Below are 15,985 nucleotides of genomic sequence, written 5' to 3'. Positions count from 1 at the left end.
GAACAAAGTTATAGAGCAGAGGTGGCTATTTCTCTAGATAAAGAAGAAGGTCTTGAAATTGAAGGGATTGATGGAATTAAAAAACCTCTTCCACTTGGCCCTATGGATAGATATGCATTGACAATTGCTCCAGAAAATGCAGGCTCCAGTGGAAGTAAAGTGCTTTGTCAAAAAAATATAAATGAGGCTCTTTTCAAAAAGAGAACTCAACAAGTTTAACAATATGTTGGGAGATGGGTTTATGAAAATGGAATCTCATTCAATGTTATTGATAATGATAGCTTCAAGCAACTAATGGAGGCAGTGGGTCAATTTGGACCAGGATTCAAGCCTCCAACTCAATATCAACTTAGGGAGCCACTATTGAAAGCTGAAGTTGAATGAACAAAATAATTGCTGAAGAAACATGAAGAAGAATGGGCAAAGAATGGATGCTCGATCATGATAGATGCATGGAGTATAGAAAAAGGAGAAGCATCTTAAATTTATGTGTTAATTGCAAGGAGGGTATTACATTTTTAGAGTCTAAGGAGTCTTCAGACGAGGCGCATACAGCTGAACTTATTTTTGAGTATGTTGACAAGTGTGTTGAACAAGTAGGAGCTCAGAATATTGTTTAGATTGTAACAGACAATGCCACCAACAATATGGCTGTAGCTAAATTGATGAGAGAAAAGTGACTTGGGATTTTTTGGAGTTTATATGCAACTCACACGGTTAATTTCATGCTTGAAAGTATTGGCAAACTTCCTCGATATAAAAAGGTTATTGAGCAATCTAAATCTTTTACCATTTTCATTTATGCTCACCATAAGACTTTGTCATTGATGAGAAGTTTCACGAAAAAGAGAGACATAGTCCGATCAGGAGTTACCGGATTTGCATCAAATTTCCTCACATTGCAAAGTTTGATTGAAAAAAAGCTAGTTTAAGGGTTATGTTTACAAGTGATATGTGGGAGAAATGTAAATGGTCAAAAACAAACAACGGAAAATTGGCTTACTCTACAGTGATGAGCATGAGTTTTTGGAATGGTGTGACACTTTGTTTGAAAATATTTGCTCATTTGGTAAGAGTTCTTCGATTGATAGATGGAGATAGAAAGCCATCGATGGGGTTTCTATATAGGGAGCTTCTTCAAGCTAAAGAAGATATCAAGGTGGCTCTGAACAACGTGGAATCAAATTATCAGCCTATCATAGCCATTATTGAATCAAAAATTAAGGATAGACTTGATACATCATTGCATATCACTGCTTTTTTGTTGAATCCTTATTTTTACTATAAAAATAGTTCTATTGCTCTTTATGATGAGGCCGCGATGGGGATTTTTGAATGCATGGAAACTTTGCATGCCAATGAGTTAGATCTACAAGATACAATTATTAACAAAGAATTTCCAAAATATAGAGATAAGACAGGGTTATTTGGGAAAACATTGGCAGAAAAGCATGTGAAAAAAATGATGATACATTTGATCCATGTGCATGGTGGAGTACATACGGTGCTCACACACCTAACTTTCTAAGGGTGGCATTGAGGATACTTTCATTAACTACAAGTTCATCTGGGCGTGAAAGAAATTAGAGTACATTTGAAGGAGTAAGTTTTAAACTTTCAGTTTTTAATTAAATTAGATATAATTTTTAACGTCTATACTCTATATTCAGGTAGTAACTATAATATTTACTTTCTCTGTTTTTTAGATGCATACAAAGAAAAGAATTAGGTTGGATGCTAACAGGTTGAACAATCTAGTATTTGTCCAATTTAATGCTAGATTGTTGAACAAACAAAAAAAGAGAAAAAGAAAGGAATGTCGATGTCTTTCTTGCAAAAGATGCTTCAAATGCACAAGGTTAGATTGTGGATGGTGGGGAAGATGATGAAGTTGAACTAGGTTCGGAGCTCACTTGGCAAATGATTGATGAAGCAAGTGGAGCAGATGAAAATCTACAATCCCGAAGAAGCTCTAGAGTGAGAGAACTTCATGAAATGATTTTGAATCCGAAGATGAGGATCACAATAATGATATTAAGTTTGTGTCCGATGAAGAACAAGTTATTGAAAATTATGGAGAAGAAGAGCCAGAATAAATATGAGTCTATGAGATATTATTAGTTGTGTAATTTTGAACTCATTTTGTTAAGATATGATTTATGTTATTTAACAATTATATTTTGCTTAGTGGTTACTGGTTCACAATGCATTGTAATCTTGAATTGAACTATTGCTACTATTTTCTAATGTTCTACTGTTTACTACATGATTATGATAACTTATTGCATGTTCTACTGTTCAACTATTTCTTTTATTCATATTTACTGAGTCTAGTAGATTTACTTTGCACAAAACTATTAGTTTTCTTTTATAGTTTTTCATTTTTTGGTATCGGAAAGTATGCATTTATTTCAACATACATAGTTAGATCTTCATTGTTATGAAATTGTTTAAGACAACATTTAGATTTACATATGACATTGTCCACTGTCCACATGAAACAAGGGATACCGAGGAATCTACCTAGCGGCGCCTAGTCCCCGCCTAGTCACTAGGCGCTGGTCTACCGCCCGACTAGCGCCTAGCGAATTTTAGAACCTTGATCTCTATCAATCGATTTTGACCGAATGAATCTAAATTAATTTTATTTAAGTTCATTTGATCATAATTTCAAATTTATACACTGTCATGATTCTCTTTAGTTTCATATCTTAGAATGGACAACTCTACTAGCGAAACAACTTCTATAAATACCTTAGATCGACAATGTTAGAAAGTATATATTTCTCACCCTTTTTACTAAGATGAAGTGAAGTATTTATTTTATCAGTTTAATATTTGGTAAAAAAATTTAATTAATCTTTATATAGTAATCTGTGCACTTTTATTAAATCTAACTAAATTAATTTATATGTATTTATGTATTATATTATAAATACTGTGATGACTAATTTATTAAATAAATCTGAATAAGATAAATTTCTTGGTTTAATTACGGTCGTAATTGCAATATGGATTGACATCGCGAGACGGTATCTTTAATATGGATTGATTTTTCTTTCCTTGCTTAGGAAGAAACAAGAAAAGGGTGTGCATAGGTAGAACTATAAAGCTGTGCCCTCGGTTTCTACGGACCCTTCGTTCTCTCAACCGTTTTTCGGTAGATATTATTAGGGTTGGGGCATCTCGATCTAATCTGCTACGCTGGCGCAGTTCTCGCTGATCGATTCCTTCCCGCCGATGGAGCCTCGCGCTAGCGAGCGGGATTTTGTCATCAAGGTGCTTTTTTTTTTTTTCATTCCAATATTCGTTGATCGTATATTAGAAGCGAAGTTTTTATTACCTTGATGTTTCCGTCGGTTAAGAATGATCGTTGCTCGCCTGTGTGGTTTGTTTAGTTCAGCTGGGATTTTGTTACGTGTTGTGCATGACCTTTTTGCCTGATAAATTTTTTTTCCTGTATGTAGGACGGATTTTTTTTTTTTAATATCGATTTTGCTTGATCATCAATCATTTGAGCACTATTATTGTTTTTGATAAAAATGTTTGGCTGGCCACTGATCCGAAAGACTGGGTTGACCAAACTTGAGGCAATTCTATTGTCATAAGTTTAATAAGTGAACTATCAGGAGAAATATTGCATGTGGCTTCCGACACGGGATCACCTATTTCTAATACTTTGTTAAGTTTACTTATATGATTTATTAAATTTGATTAACTGAGTGTTTATGTTTATCCTTGATAATTGAACTATCCGGAAAAGGATTTACAATACATATTTATAATATTTTCCTCCAGATTTAGCCAAAACAAGAATGTTGTTTGCTTTAGCTAGGGATGAGTTGGAGAGAATTAGGAGTTTGAACGTGGTGAGGTAGTGATTAACTGTCACCTAAACCTCTATAAATCGCTGTAGTGCGTCTCCAATGCTTCAAAAAGTCTCCTTTTCCTTCTATAGACCTCAAAGTAAGCGCACGTCTAATGATATTTACCATTTGGTCAAGGATGCCATGTGTGGGCAGCTTGTGGACTTGAAAGTTCTCCTTTGTTTGTCTGGTGGACCAAACATCTGTCAACTTCTGTTGGTTGAGCCATAAGATATCTTTTAAAGCCCAACTTTATTTCAATTAAAAGTTTTTTGATTGTTATTCGATCAAAGGTTGGATGATGTCTTTGAATTCAGTTTCCTTAAGGAAGAATGTTTTGAGGTCACAAACTTATTAGAGAATCATTTTTCAAAATATAATGATACGGTTGTGCGCGCCCGCCCGCCCACACACACCAATTTTCATTTCATTTATATAATAATATAGTCTTGAACACTTTGTCAATATTTCTCTAGTGTTTTCAATGAGTTTGTTGTTGGCAAATATAGGTTATGTTATACCATACAACAACAACAACCAAGCCTTATCCCACTAGGTGGGGTCGGCTAAGGTTATGTTATACAATCAAAATGGTAATTAACGGCATGATCCAATTTAGAAATGTCTCATTGACATGATGACATCAAAACTAAAGGTTTCATGCTTAGATCTAATCAATCATAAACTTTCTTCAAACATAAGAGATCTGATAGTGGGTGAGTTCACTTGTTATTCAAGCACTTATATATGTAAGAGGAATAATATTCATTAAATATATTTGGATGGTTCGTTCTAGTTATCATGAATCTAAGTTTTCCATTCACATAACTGTAGTCAGGTTTAAATCTCTCTTAAAATCTAGAGATCTTGTGTATTTAATTGGGTTACAACAGTAGGAGGGTTAAGATGAAGAAATCACAGACATCCTTCGTCCATTTCCATCCATGTCTTTTCCATGTGAGAGAGGAGGCATCCTTTATTGGTTTGTCCACTTGTCTTTTCCATGTGAACGAGGATGCTGGAGAGTTCAAACAAGTCATGAGTTGAGTAAGAAAGGGACTGAGTGGGAGTGGGATATGTTAGGGTTTGGTATAAGGTATATTAGTTTTAGTTGCCGACAATATTTTGAAAATCAAATTGGAATCGGACTGGTATTAATTTGACTGGTCGAACTGGAAAATAATACTATGAGTTTAATAAATATACTTGTCAATGATAAAAACAAATATAACATATTGCTATCCAATAAAATATAAATTGGAAATAGAATACATGATAACTTATATTTTTGTATACATAAAATGCATAATGAGCTATTACATTTTATAAAGTTTATATATAATTTAGTTAATGATAAATTGTTGGAATTTTATAAAATTTGCATATAATTAAACCTTAAATATAATATAAATTATTATGATTTTATAAAATATTATATAAAATAAATTATTAAAATTTTATATAGTTATATCTAGCTAGGCCTATTCATATATTTAGAAAAGAATTCAATCAAAAGTACACTAATGTGAAAAAAAAAAAGAATGTGGATTCGAACCCCTCTAACCATTGAAAAAGAGTAGGTACCTCCCCGCTACTTGGTTGATTGATAGAAGTCTCACGTGTGTAATTGACTCTTGACTTTTGGTTATTATTAGTTAAATTCATTGACATTCAAAAGTTGCAAATGTGATAGACCCAATCACAGTTTGGAAAATATTCTTATCCAAATCTGGATCAACAAATTTTGATTAAGATTGGCTAGTTCTGATCTAAATTTCCATAATCAGCACAAGCAAGGGCGAATTATTTCAGAAAGACCAGTACAACTTACAAAAATGACCAATAAAACATACAAAAAGTTACATCAGAGAAGAAGTCAGGCTGAGAAAAAGCACGGTAGAGACAGTATTGGGAATTCAAGGGTGATGTAGAGATTATTTTACTAACAAGGGAGTTGTGGTCTTTCATAGCGTGAGGGAGAAACATTGGATGACACATCAAAGTTTGCTTAGTGTTTGTGAATTGGGAAGTTAAAAAGGCCAAGATTGGATGATTATGATGTGTGGTTCTGCACATAAATTATTCAGGAGTATAGCTATGCAATAGTGTTTTAATAAGAACAAATATAATTAGATAAATAGTATGTTATTGTCATTAATAATTAGTAATTATTATCTTAATCATTCGATATTGCTAATCTGATTATTAAGAATAACAATTATGTAGACTTTTTTAATCTGATTAGACTTAACATAATACTTTTAATATATTTGAAAAATAATTTTAATAATGACCATGTCATTTAATGCTATTTTATTGTAATGGATTTTTATATAGTCTTTTAGTATCTTTTATAATTATATATTAACAATCTTAAGTATTTTTTCTTAAATACTAAAAATAGTATTTCTAATATTTTGTATTAATAAGTTATATAGGAATCAATAATATAAATCTGGCATGAGCTTACATTAAATATGTAATTGGGTATTAATTACAATATATATATATATATATATATATATATATATATATATATATTCATGCATAAACAAAGGAGTTTAATGCTGTAATATAATAGCTTATTGTTTTACTTTAATCAAAATTAATAGGTAGTGAGGAATTTAATATTGAAAATTGAGTGTTGTTGAGATAAACTTTTGGAGTCATTGTTTGAATGCGGTGCCCTTTATGCTAAAAGGAAAAAAATATATATATATAAGTTTGTGATATGATTTTTCATACTTTGTGGGATAAAAGAATTGAATAGTTTGCAGCTTGGAAAAAGTATATAAAAAAGTGTGACCAAAGATGAGAATAATAGAATGAATGCGGCTACTAGAAAATATAGAGAGCACTATATGGGAGCAATTAGGTGTTCAACAAATTCAATCCGTAGATTTTATTTTACACAGGTTCAAAAGATTAGATTTGAAGCTGGCGAATAGTATAGTAACAAATAAAAGTTAACGTAATTCTATAAGTGATTTTGGTGATGTTGATATTATTGGTTATAACCTCCCATTGAGTTTGATGGATTAAATAAGCCAACCTCTACTAATTGATAGTAGCATGGCGTATTTGCTGACTTTAATGTTGGTCTGAGACTAAAATAACATGTTTCTTTGAGTTGTGTGATAACTTTATCACGACAACCTTTGACTTGCATGTTGCTGCATTAGATCGAGAAGTTATCAGGTAAACAATTCTCATTCTCATGTCGAAAAAGCGATCTTGTTTTGAGATTTGGTGACATAGTATTTGTTTTTATATTTTTCATATAATTAAACTTGTTATTTATATGATAAGTGAAGTATTTTATTTATATGAAGGAATAACAACCTGGCAGATGTTCATGCAAACATTGTAAAATATTAAGTGTTTAGCTTAATTTAGTTTGCCTTTTTAGTGTTACCTGAGCAGGCATATTAACTGTGACCTATAGCTCATTGTAGTATTCTCCATTGAGATACTATGAGCGAGATCTGTGGTTTTGACCTTTTCAGAAAGCTAATTGGAAATTAACTTTTACATGTTGAGATTCGCTAGGCCCTAGTTTAAGATAGTGTTATTTACTCAAAAAAATACGAAGGCTTTAGTTTAACAACCTGATTTGACAAGAACAAGGAGTGATCCAGGTAGATAACTCGGAAAAGGTATGACTCTTGGAATGATTCTCCGATATTAGGATTAAGATTAAATTGAATCACATGTTGAAGTGTGGAAAGTGTGTAAGATTTGGCCATGTGATGTCTTAACGGATTAAGTATGTACATGAGCCAACAAATGTCTTTCAACAAAACCTGGAAGTTAAGCATAGTTAGTGGAAAGCAACATAGATATAGACGATCCGTTGAGAAATTCCTTACTTTGGAGCCAATGTTCACAATTGTCCAAATTATGAGGCTGATAGTATGGGATGTTTGTCAAAAATGTATTCTATTTTGGTGTTTTTAAGTATATTGTGTCACGATTTGGCATCAGTGCTAGGTCCCTGTTGTAGGTTTGTGGTATAAGAATAAACCAATTGAAGTTGGTGACCTTGTAATGACTCAGTCTGGCGAGGGTGGGCAGTGATTGCTGGTGTAGATAGTCTGGACAAAGTGCGCCTTTTGGCATTCTTATTTGATGCTCGGGGCAGGAACAAATTGAATTACACGATGCAGTTGTGAGAGAGTGATTGGTCCATAAGTGCAATTTGCCAATGTGTTTAATGGATTAAGTATGTACTGTGAATATGAAATGCTTTTGATTAAAATGGTAGGATTCTTCATAAGAACTTCGAAGTCTAGTTTGCTTAGTGCAACACAATTTCAGGATGGTTGACATCTTGAAAAGTTCCTTAGGAAACATTTTCCATCATTGGATAAATTGCAAGACAGAAAATTTCCACTATGTAACTTGACCGACACACAATTCTGTCAATGTGTTAAAATGGCTTCATTTATACTTGAACATTATACAGGGTTTGGGAATTTCAAAATCTATCTTGAGCTTTACAAATAAAGATGTCTGAAAAAAAGATAACCTCCATAACCATATGTGATTAAAAATTGCAAGACAGAAAATTTCCACTATGTAACTTGACCGACACACAATTCTGTCAATGTGTTAAAATGGCTTCATTTATACTTGAACATTATACAGGGTTTGGGAATTTCAAAATCTATCTTGAGCTTTACAAATAAAGATGTCTGAAAAAAAGATAACCTCCATAACCATATGTGATTAAAAATTTAATTTTCAGAAATAGATGGCTTATTATGACCAACAAACAAGGTAACACTTGAAATTCAAGACGTTAAGAGTAGCAAATTAATGCTTTATACTTTAAATCAAACTTCACAAAGAAACATAACCATCAGCGATTAAAAGATAATCTTTCTGAAAATAGATGGCCTATTAAGATCAGAAACAAGGCAACTCTTGACCTTCAAGGCACGAAGAGTAGCAAAGTAAGGCTCGAGGATTTAAATCAAACTTCACTCTAAAACATGTATTTCATTTACAACATCCAGTTTAAGTATTATGAGATGGTTTAGCTGAATGATGATTACATAAAATTCATGTGGCATACCTAAAATAGTTAGGTGTATATCTTGCCATGGTATTCTGTAATTTCTTGACATTACTTGCAACTATAAGTTAAAGTTTTTTCTCTTCACTGGCCTTATCAAATTGGCAACATGATTCATATCCACGCTTTATTTTCAGCTTTTGTTTTTGTATGACTTGAATACTTTTATCAATAGTTTTTGTTGTCATGTTTATTTCTCAAGTGCTCTTTTTATGTTCACAATCTTTTTCATTCACAATCCCTAGCTTTTACCTCCAAAAAGTTTATCTTTGACAAAGTTGACTGACTTCACAACAAGATTTATTTGTTTTTCTTTTGTGGTATTGGCACTAGTTTTCCTCTTTGCAGGTCAGTGTTCAATCAAATGGGCAAAGAAAATTTTCCTTTTTATTTTTTTTACAACCTTCTATTTTTTGTTTTTGCCTATTTTACTCTTCGCAAGGCTAAGTTCTCTTCTGGTCTTTTTATTATTATTATTATTATTTTCTGTTGTTTAATGAACAGCCACTTGCATTTCCAGGTGAAGTATGGTGACACACTTAAGCGATTTAGTGCTCATGTCCATGGAGAGGCAATTGATCACAACATGACTATACTGAGAAAGAAGATTGTTAGCCTGTTCAAACTCAGTTCAGAAGCTGATCTCGTCCTTACCTATATTGATGAAGATGGTGACGTGGTAGCACTTGACGATGATGATGAGTTACATGATGCTGCTATTAATCAACACTTAAATCCTCTTAGAATCAATATCTGCTTGAAATCTAATACTAGTGCAGTGTCTAACCTAAAGAAAGAGAATGCGAGTTATGCAACTGCTGTCCCTGAACAAGAAGAGAGCCAATCACCTGAAATAATTTCAATTATTAATGAGGTGCTAAAACCTGTCCCTGAACCACTTCGATCTTCATTTTCCAAGTTTTCTACTGATTTCCTTCCAAAGATTGCATCATCTTCACCAGTAGTAGCTGATATAGTAGACCACATCGCCAAATTAGGTATACCAAATGTCAGTCAGTCTTTGAACAGTTCAACTGGTGAGCCATCAGAAGTACCTGATCAAGTAACAATTCAGCCAGTGGATCTTAACGTCAATGAAGAATCAAAAATCCAAAAGACTTCTGCTCCAACCTCAACAATATTATCTGATCCAGTTTCAGAGCAGCTGTGCGAGAATCTAGTTTGTGCAAGTCAGGTTGATATAGACAAGACTCAGGCATCTGTTCATAGTCCCAATTTACCAGTATTTGAGCAAGCGTCTGGGAATCAAATTAGTAATGTTGGTCATCATGGGAAATCTGTCATAGCTGGGCCTCCTCTCTTTGTGCCTCCTGCACAGACTGGGATACAGAATGAAGACTATAATCCATCTGCTCAAGCTGGGACAAATGCTGCTACTGCCATGATGGATGATCACAAGAATGAACAATTTCCAAGTGGTGCAGCTCCTGCAGGAACACTTAGTGGTTTTAATTTTGAGGGTGACAAAAAACAGCCTAGTACAGCTGACCTTCCCTTTTTGAATGGTGCAAGGCTTATTCCACAGCCAAACCAAAGAGATGATGGATTTATTGATAATCTGCTCCATACTCGTCACAGGGGAATTATATGTGATGGTTGTGGAATGTACCCTATTGTTGGTCCACGATTCAAATCTAATGTGTATGTATTTCTTGCCTTCCTCATAATTTTATTGCTGGTTTCATAGTTTTTGTGCACCTATCTTTTGACATTTCTTTCTTTTTCTCTGTAGGAAGGATGACTATGATTTATGTAGCGTTTGTTTCTCTAAGATGGGCAATGAAGCTGATTATACTCGGATTGACACATCTCATCGATTCTCTCATGAAATGATCAAGGATTCTTACCGTGCAGTATGAAGCTAACTAATTTCCTTGGTTTGATTCCATAGTATAATGAATAACTTTTTCCAATTCCACATTTCAGCATTCTAGACAACGATCTTCTCCACACCTTCCACACCTACATGGTTTTGGGGGGCCAAGTGCAAAGTTAGAGAGTCTTTTTATTAAAGATGTGACTGTGTCAGATGGGACCCTGATCCCTCCATCAACCCCATTTACAAAAATATGGCGGATGAGAAATAATGGTGTTACTCGATGGCCTTATGGTACACGACTTGTTTGGGTTGGCGGCTATCAATTTGCTAACCTAAACTCGTTTATATTGGAGGTATTACATTAAATTGTTCTCATCACTCGTACAAGTCTTTTATAATTATTTTAACTGAAGCAATCTTTTCTATTTGCAGATTTCATTTGATGGGCTTCCTATGGGGGAGGAAGTTGACATTGCTGTTGATTTTGTTTCACCGGCAACACCTGGGCCCTGTATGTCACATTGGAGATTGGCAACACCTTCTGGACACAAGTTTGGGGCAGAAGTTTGGGTGTTTATCCAGGTCTGATATAAATACACCGGATTATAATTATAGCACACTGTGATCAACCTCATATGTTCTTTTTTCTTTACTTGAACAGGTAGGTACCAGTCAATGGAGCTCTGGTAGTGGACTGAATTTGAATTTACCACCCGAAAGCAGTATTCAAGGTCAGACTGGAATTATCGATATTAATGCAGATCCAAGTGACAGCATTTCTCCTGAATCCTTACTCGACAATAGTTCAGACAAACTAGTGAAACCAATGATTACTGATGAAACATCAAAACTTGATGCTAACCCCAAGACTAACGAATCCCCCACAGCTGGTGTGGTTCCCCTGTCAGATCCTATCATTGATTTAATAGCAACTGAGGACGACCGTTCTCAACCGCTGCCACTGCCTTCCATGCCGGTTGACAACACTGTTGAGGATAAATTGCTTGAGGAATTGGAAGAAATGGGCTTTAAGCAGATTGAGTTGAACAAGGAAGTTCTCAGGAAAAACAAGTATGACCTGGAGCAGTCTATAGATGAACTTTGTGACTATGCTGAATGGTATCCACTTCTCGAAGAACTTGAGGACATGGTCTGCTGCTAACTCTTTGCTCTTGTTAGAACTATGTTTCTACTATGATAACTGAAAGCATCATTCGATTGTTGCAGGGTTTCACTGATAGGGCGAAAAACAAGAAGCTTCTGATAGAAAATGGTGGTAGCATTAAGCGAGTTGTGTTGGATCTCATTTCTGGAGAAAGAGCTTAGTGGTATAATAATTACGTACGAAGTCTGTAAATAACTGTGGTTGCTTGGTGATTATGGTGCTGGCTTCTCTTTAAATACACCTTGAGACTATTTATTACTAGCTGCAGTATTATATGTTGGCATCGGATTTTGGTCCTTTATTTGCCAGATATTACATGGTTTTATCTGGTGTATTACGAGAAAAGACCACGTAATTAATGGTAGATTGCTTTCTTGTTTGAGACCAGCTTAAAGGCTCAGAAATTAATTGATCTGCACGCGAGATAAACTCGTGAGTTTTATTTAGTAATATTAAAGGACTTCCCGTAAGTTGGTGCATTGATATGGTACATGTCCAAATTATTTAAAATCGTTAAGAACACCTGATTGGAATATTAGCTACTTGATCTTCGATTGAATCTTTTATGATTTTACAATCTTTTCATCTAGTTTCTTTTGAATAATGAACTTATCTATCTCGACCTACATTGTATGATCATGTTGAATTGGATTATGGGTTATATCACATGTTTCTTTAATATCACAGTACAATTGAATCGGTTTCTCCGAAGAGTAGTTTAGTTATCGTAAGAGAAATTTCAACCACAATATTTTCACATATGCCTAAGGCCATCCCTCTTTATTTAACTTCTGCACTACATCATGCAACAATATTTTGCTTCCTGTTTCTCCAAGTAACTAAGTTTCCACCTATAAAGGTAAGGTAACTTGAAGTTGATCGTCTATCATCAAGTGCTCTGACTATATATACTTTTATACTTTGCTTGTTTGGGTATTTACCAAACAAAATTCCTTTTATATTGGAGATTAAATATCTCAAAATCAAATGGCTGCATTCATATGTTGCTCATCGCAATTATGTATACACTGACTAACTATACTTAGGGCAATGGTGAGATTTGTTCTTGTATGAGCTAAGTAAATCAAACTTTAAACATCTTTGAAATCTCCCCCTATGTACTAGTACCTGGTTTGTTTCAATACATAACACCGGACACTCCTAATTGGTTTGCAAGCCGACATACCAATTATATATGGTAGATCAATGGCATACCTTTTTTTGTCTCAATGACTATTGTAACCATATAGTGATTTATTTAACTTACACACCTTCTAACTTTGTTGTTCTATTACCATGCACCCTAGTAGGAGATCCATGTAGACTTCTTCAAATAATTTGCTATGAAAGAATATGTTCTTCACAAACTGTTGTAATGACCAATCAAAATTTGTAGATAAGGATAATAAACTCAGGCTGTACAGATTTTGATTACAGAGGCAAACATTTCATTATATAGTCAATTCCATAAGGTTTGTTGTATTCTTTATGCCACCAATCTCACCTTAAAATTTTCAATCATTCATATATAGCATTGTATGCACACAAAAAGATCCATCAACATCCAACTGATTTTTCTTCCTGGAAAATGATATGCTTACAGAAAAAAAATTCAAGGAAATATTCAAAGATAGATATATAAAATGATGAGCCCATAAAAAATAAAATGGTGGATCATAAATTTGTGTCTATCTTTAAACATTTTCTTGAGAATTTTTCTTATGCATATCATTGCTCTTTCTTCCTACGGAGGATCCTGCTCCCAAATTTGCTTTTTCTATAAGGAGGTCATCTCTTCATTCATGACAACTTCCCATCTTGGATTAGATAAGATTTCTTACATATTATTGGATATAGATACAATAAATAATTGAGTTTAACAAATATCTGCTTTTCTTTTGACGAATAATGTGTGGATATATTAGGGTTATATTTTACTTTACTTGACAATTGAGATTCATATGTAGGTTTTAGAATATCTCCGGTTAGACGACGTGGTAATTTTCTTTTCCTTGTGGATGACTTTTAGTTGGTTTAGTGTATTATTTTGGAGGGACTTAAGCTCAACTTCAGAAATTTCTTGAATTATTTGGTGCTCCTTTTCACTTAGATTAATGTTGTGACGTTCTTCTAGGTCGACCATGAGAAATCATAGCGGAAGCTTAAGGTTTCACAATGTCCTCATTTAAAGTAGTAGATCGTATGACCTCTTGATAGACAAAGGAATAATACTCTTCCAAACTTAGGAGTGGGTCATGTTGTAAAACTTCTTGTCCAGGTTGATCAATAATTTATCCAATCCAGCAAGAAATATGTGCATTTGAGTTCACTCAATGGATTGTAAGATCCTTCATTGTCACTATCATTATAGTTAAGTTCCTAATTTTTTTTTATTAACTCCCCATAATATATATACTGAAAGGGATTTAGTGATGCAGGAGGATCCAGATATTTTTTTACTATTTTTAGATTTTTTTTTTGGATTTTTAAATATTTAAGGTATTTTTGATATTTAGGGTGCTTTTGATATTTTTTTTGATAATTTTTAATATTTTTGGTGATTTTTATCTTTTATCTTTTTTAGATTTTAAGTCCATTTAGAGTGTTGGAACACTTTGGAGCTGGAGGGGCGCTTCGATGATGATGATTTATAGTGGAATAGACTCGAATCAATTTCCAATGCTAACACAAGGATTTACTTAGTATCCACTTCAAGAAGAGGTTACTAATCCAAGGATTCACACAGTGCGCATTCTCCACTATGAACACAAACTCCTTCTTGAAACAATCGGAGGTAGAGAAACCTCGTACAAGACTCTCACAAGCATACGACTCAAAATAAGAAGTAAATACACGATAAAACAAATGAAAATCTCCTTGCTTGATCTCTTGTAGCTTGTAGATGTCTCTGGACCAGTTGGAAAGTGCAGCAACACTTGTCTTTCAAGGCTCTAGGTCTGGTGAACAGTAGTGGAGAAGATGGAGTCAAGAGATATCCCGTTTGAACCTCACTGTCGCCTTTATATTTGCGCGATCTAGGGCTCCCAATCGATTGGGTCTCCTCCCAATCGATTGCCACATCAAATCCCAGCGATCCCAGCCGTCCAAAACCTGCATCCTGTGCAACGGTCATATCCCAATCGATTGAGTGTAACTGGATCGATCCAGAGGCTTTCTGTGATTTCATAAAAAGCCCTGGAATCGATTGACCAATCGATTCCGACTTTTCCTCGCGTCACTACGAGAAATCGAACCCCAATTGATCGACCGATCGATTGGCGATGCCCAATCGATCGACCGATCAATTGGGAACCTCTCTATGTTCGTGAGAATGTCTCCCAATTGATCACCCGATCGATTGGGTCCCTTTTCCTCGCAGCACTCTCCTAATCGATTGGGCCCCTTTTTCTCGCAACACTTTTCTAATCGATCGACTGATTGATTGGGATCTGGTTCAATTGATCTCTTGATCAACTTGACCAACCCTAACTTTACTAACTCAAGTCTAGAGTTCTTAAACCCAACATCCGATCAACCTTGACCTATTGGGATTTCATCACCAAGTGCTCGGTCAATTCTTTGACCTACTTGGACTTTTTCTCTCTGTGCCAAGTATCCGGTCCTCCTGGACCCACCTGGATTTCCATGTGTCTGACTTCACTCACAAGGACTTCCTTACTGCCTAACTTCACTCACTAGGGCTTTCACATAGCTTCACTCACCAGGATTTCTATCTGCCTAACTTCACTCACTAGGACTTTCACCTAGCTTCTTCACTCACTAGGGCTTTCACCTAGCTTCTTCACTCACTAGGGCTTTCACCTAACTTCAATCACCAGGATTTTCCATTTGCCTAGCTTCACTCACTAGGTCTTTCACTTGGCTTTACTCACCAGGATTTCTCATCTGCTTAGCTTCACTCACTAGGTCTTTTACCTGGCTTTATTCACCAGGATTTTCCTTTTGTCTGACTTCACTCACTAGGATTTTTCCACCAAGTGTCTGGTCAACACTGACCCACTTGGATTTTCATTTTC

The 15,985-nt window shown here is 34.6% G+C and overlaps 1 protein-coding gene across 1 annotated transcript; it reads left to right on the top strand.

Annotated features, from left to right (window-relative positions):
* The first annotated feature begins 3,063 nt into the window (after nt 1-3,063).
* LOC122046862 (protein JOKA2-like) lies at nt 3,064-12,335 on the top strand. Its single transcript, XM_042607772.1, has 7 exons — nt 3,064-3,279; nt 9,464-10,605; nt 10,697-10,817; nt 10,891-11,136; nt 11,216-11,365; nt 11,445-11,933; nt 12,011-12,335. The coding sequence occupies exons 1-7, from the start codon at nt 3,241-3,243 to the stop codon at nt 12,107-12,109; spliced, it is 2,286 nt and encodes a 761-aa protein (XP_042463706.1). The 5' UTR covers nt 3,064-3,240; the 3' UTR covers nt 12,110-12,335.
* Nucleotides 12,336-15,985: the final 3,650 nt, after the last annotated feature.

The sequence above is a fragment of the Zingiber officinale genome, chromosome 2B (assembly GCF_018446385.1).
Source record: "Zingiber officinale cultivar Zhangliang chromosome 2B, Zo_v1.1, whole genome shotgun sequence".
NCBI lineage: Eukaryota > Viridiplantae > Streptophyta > Magnoliopsida > Zingiberales > Zingiberaceae > Zingiber > Zingiber officinale.
Note: the sequence above shows the minus strand (reverse complement) of the source record. Positions and strands in the feature narration are given on the sequence as shown.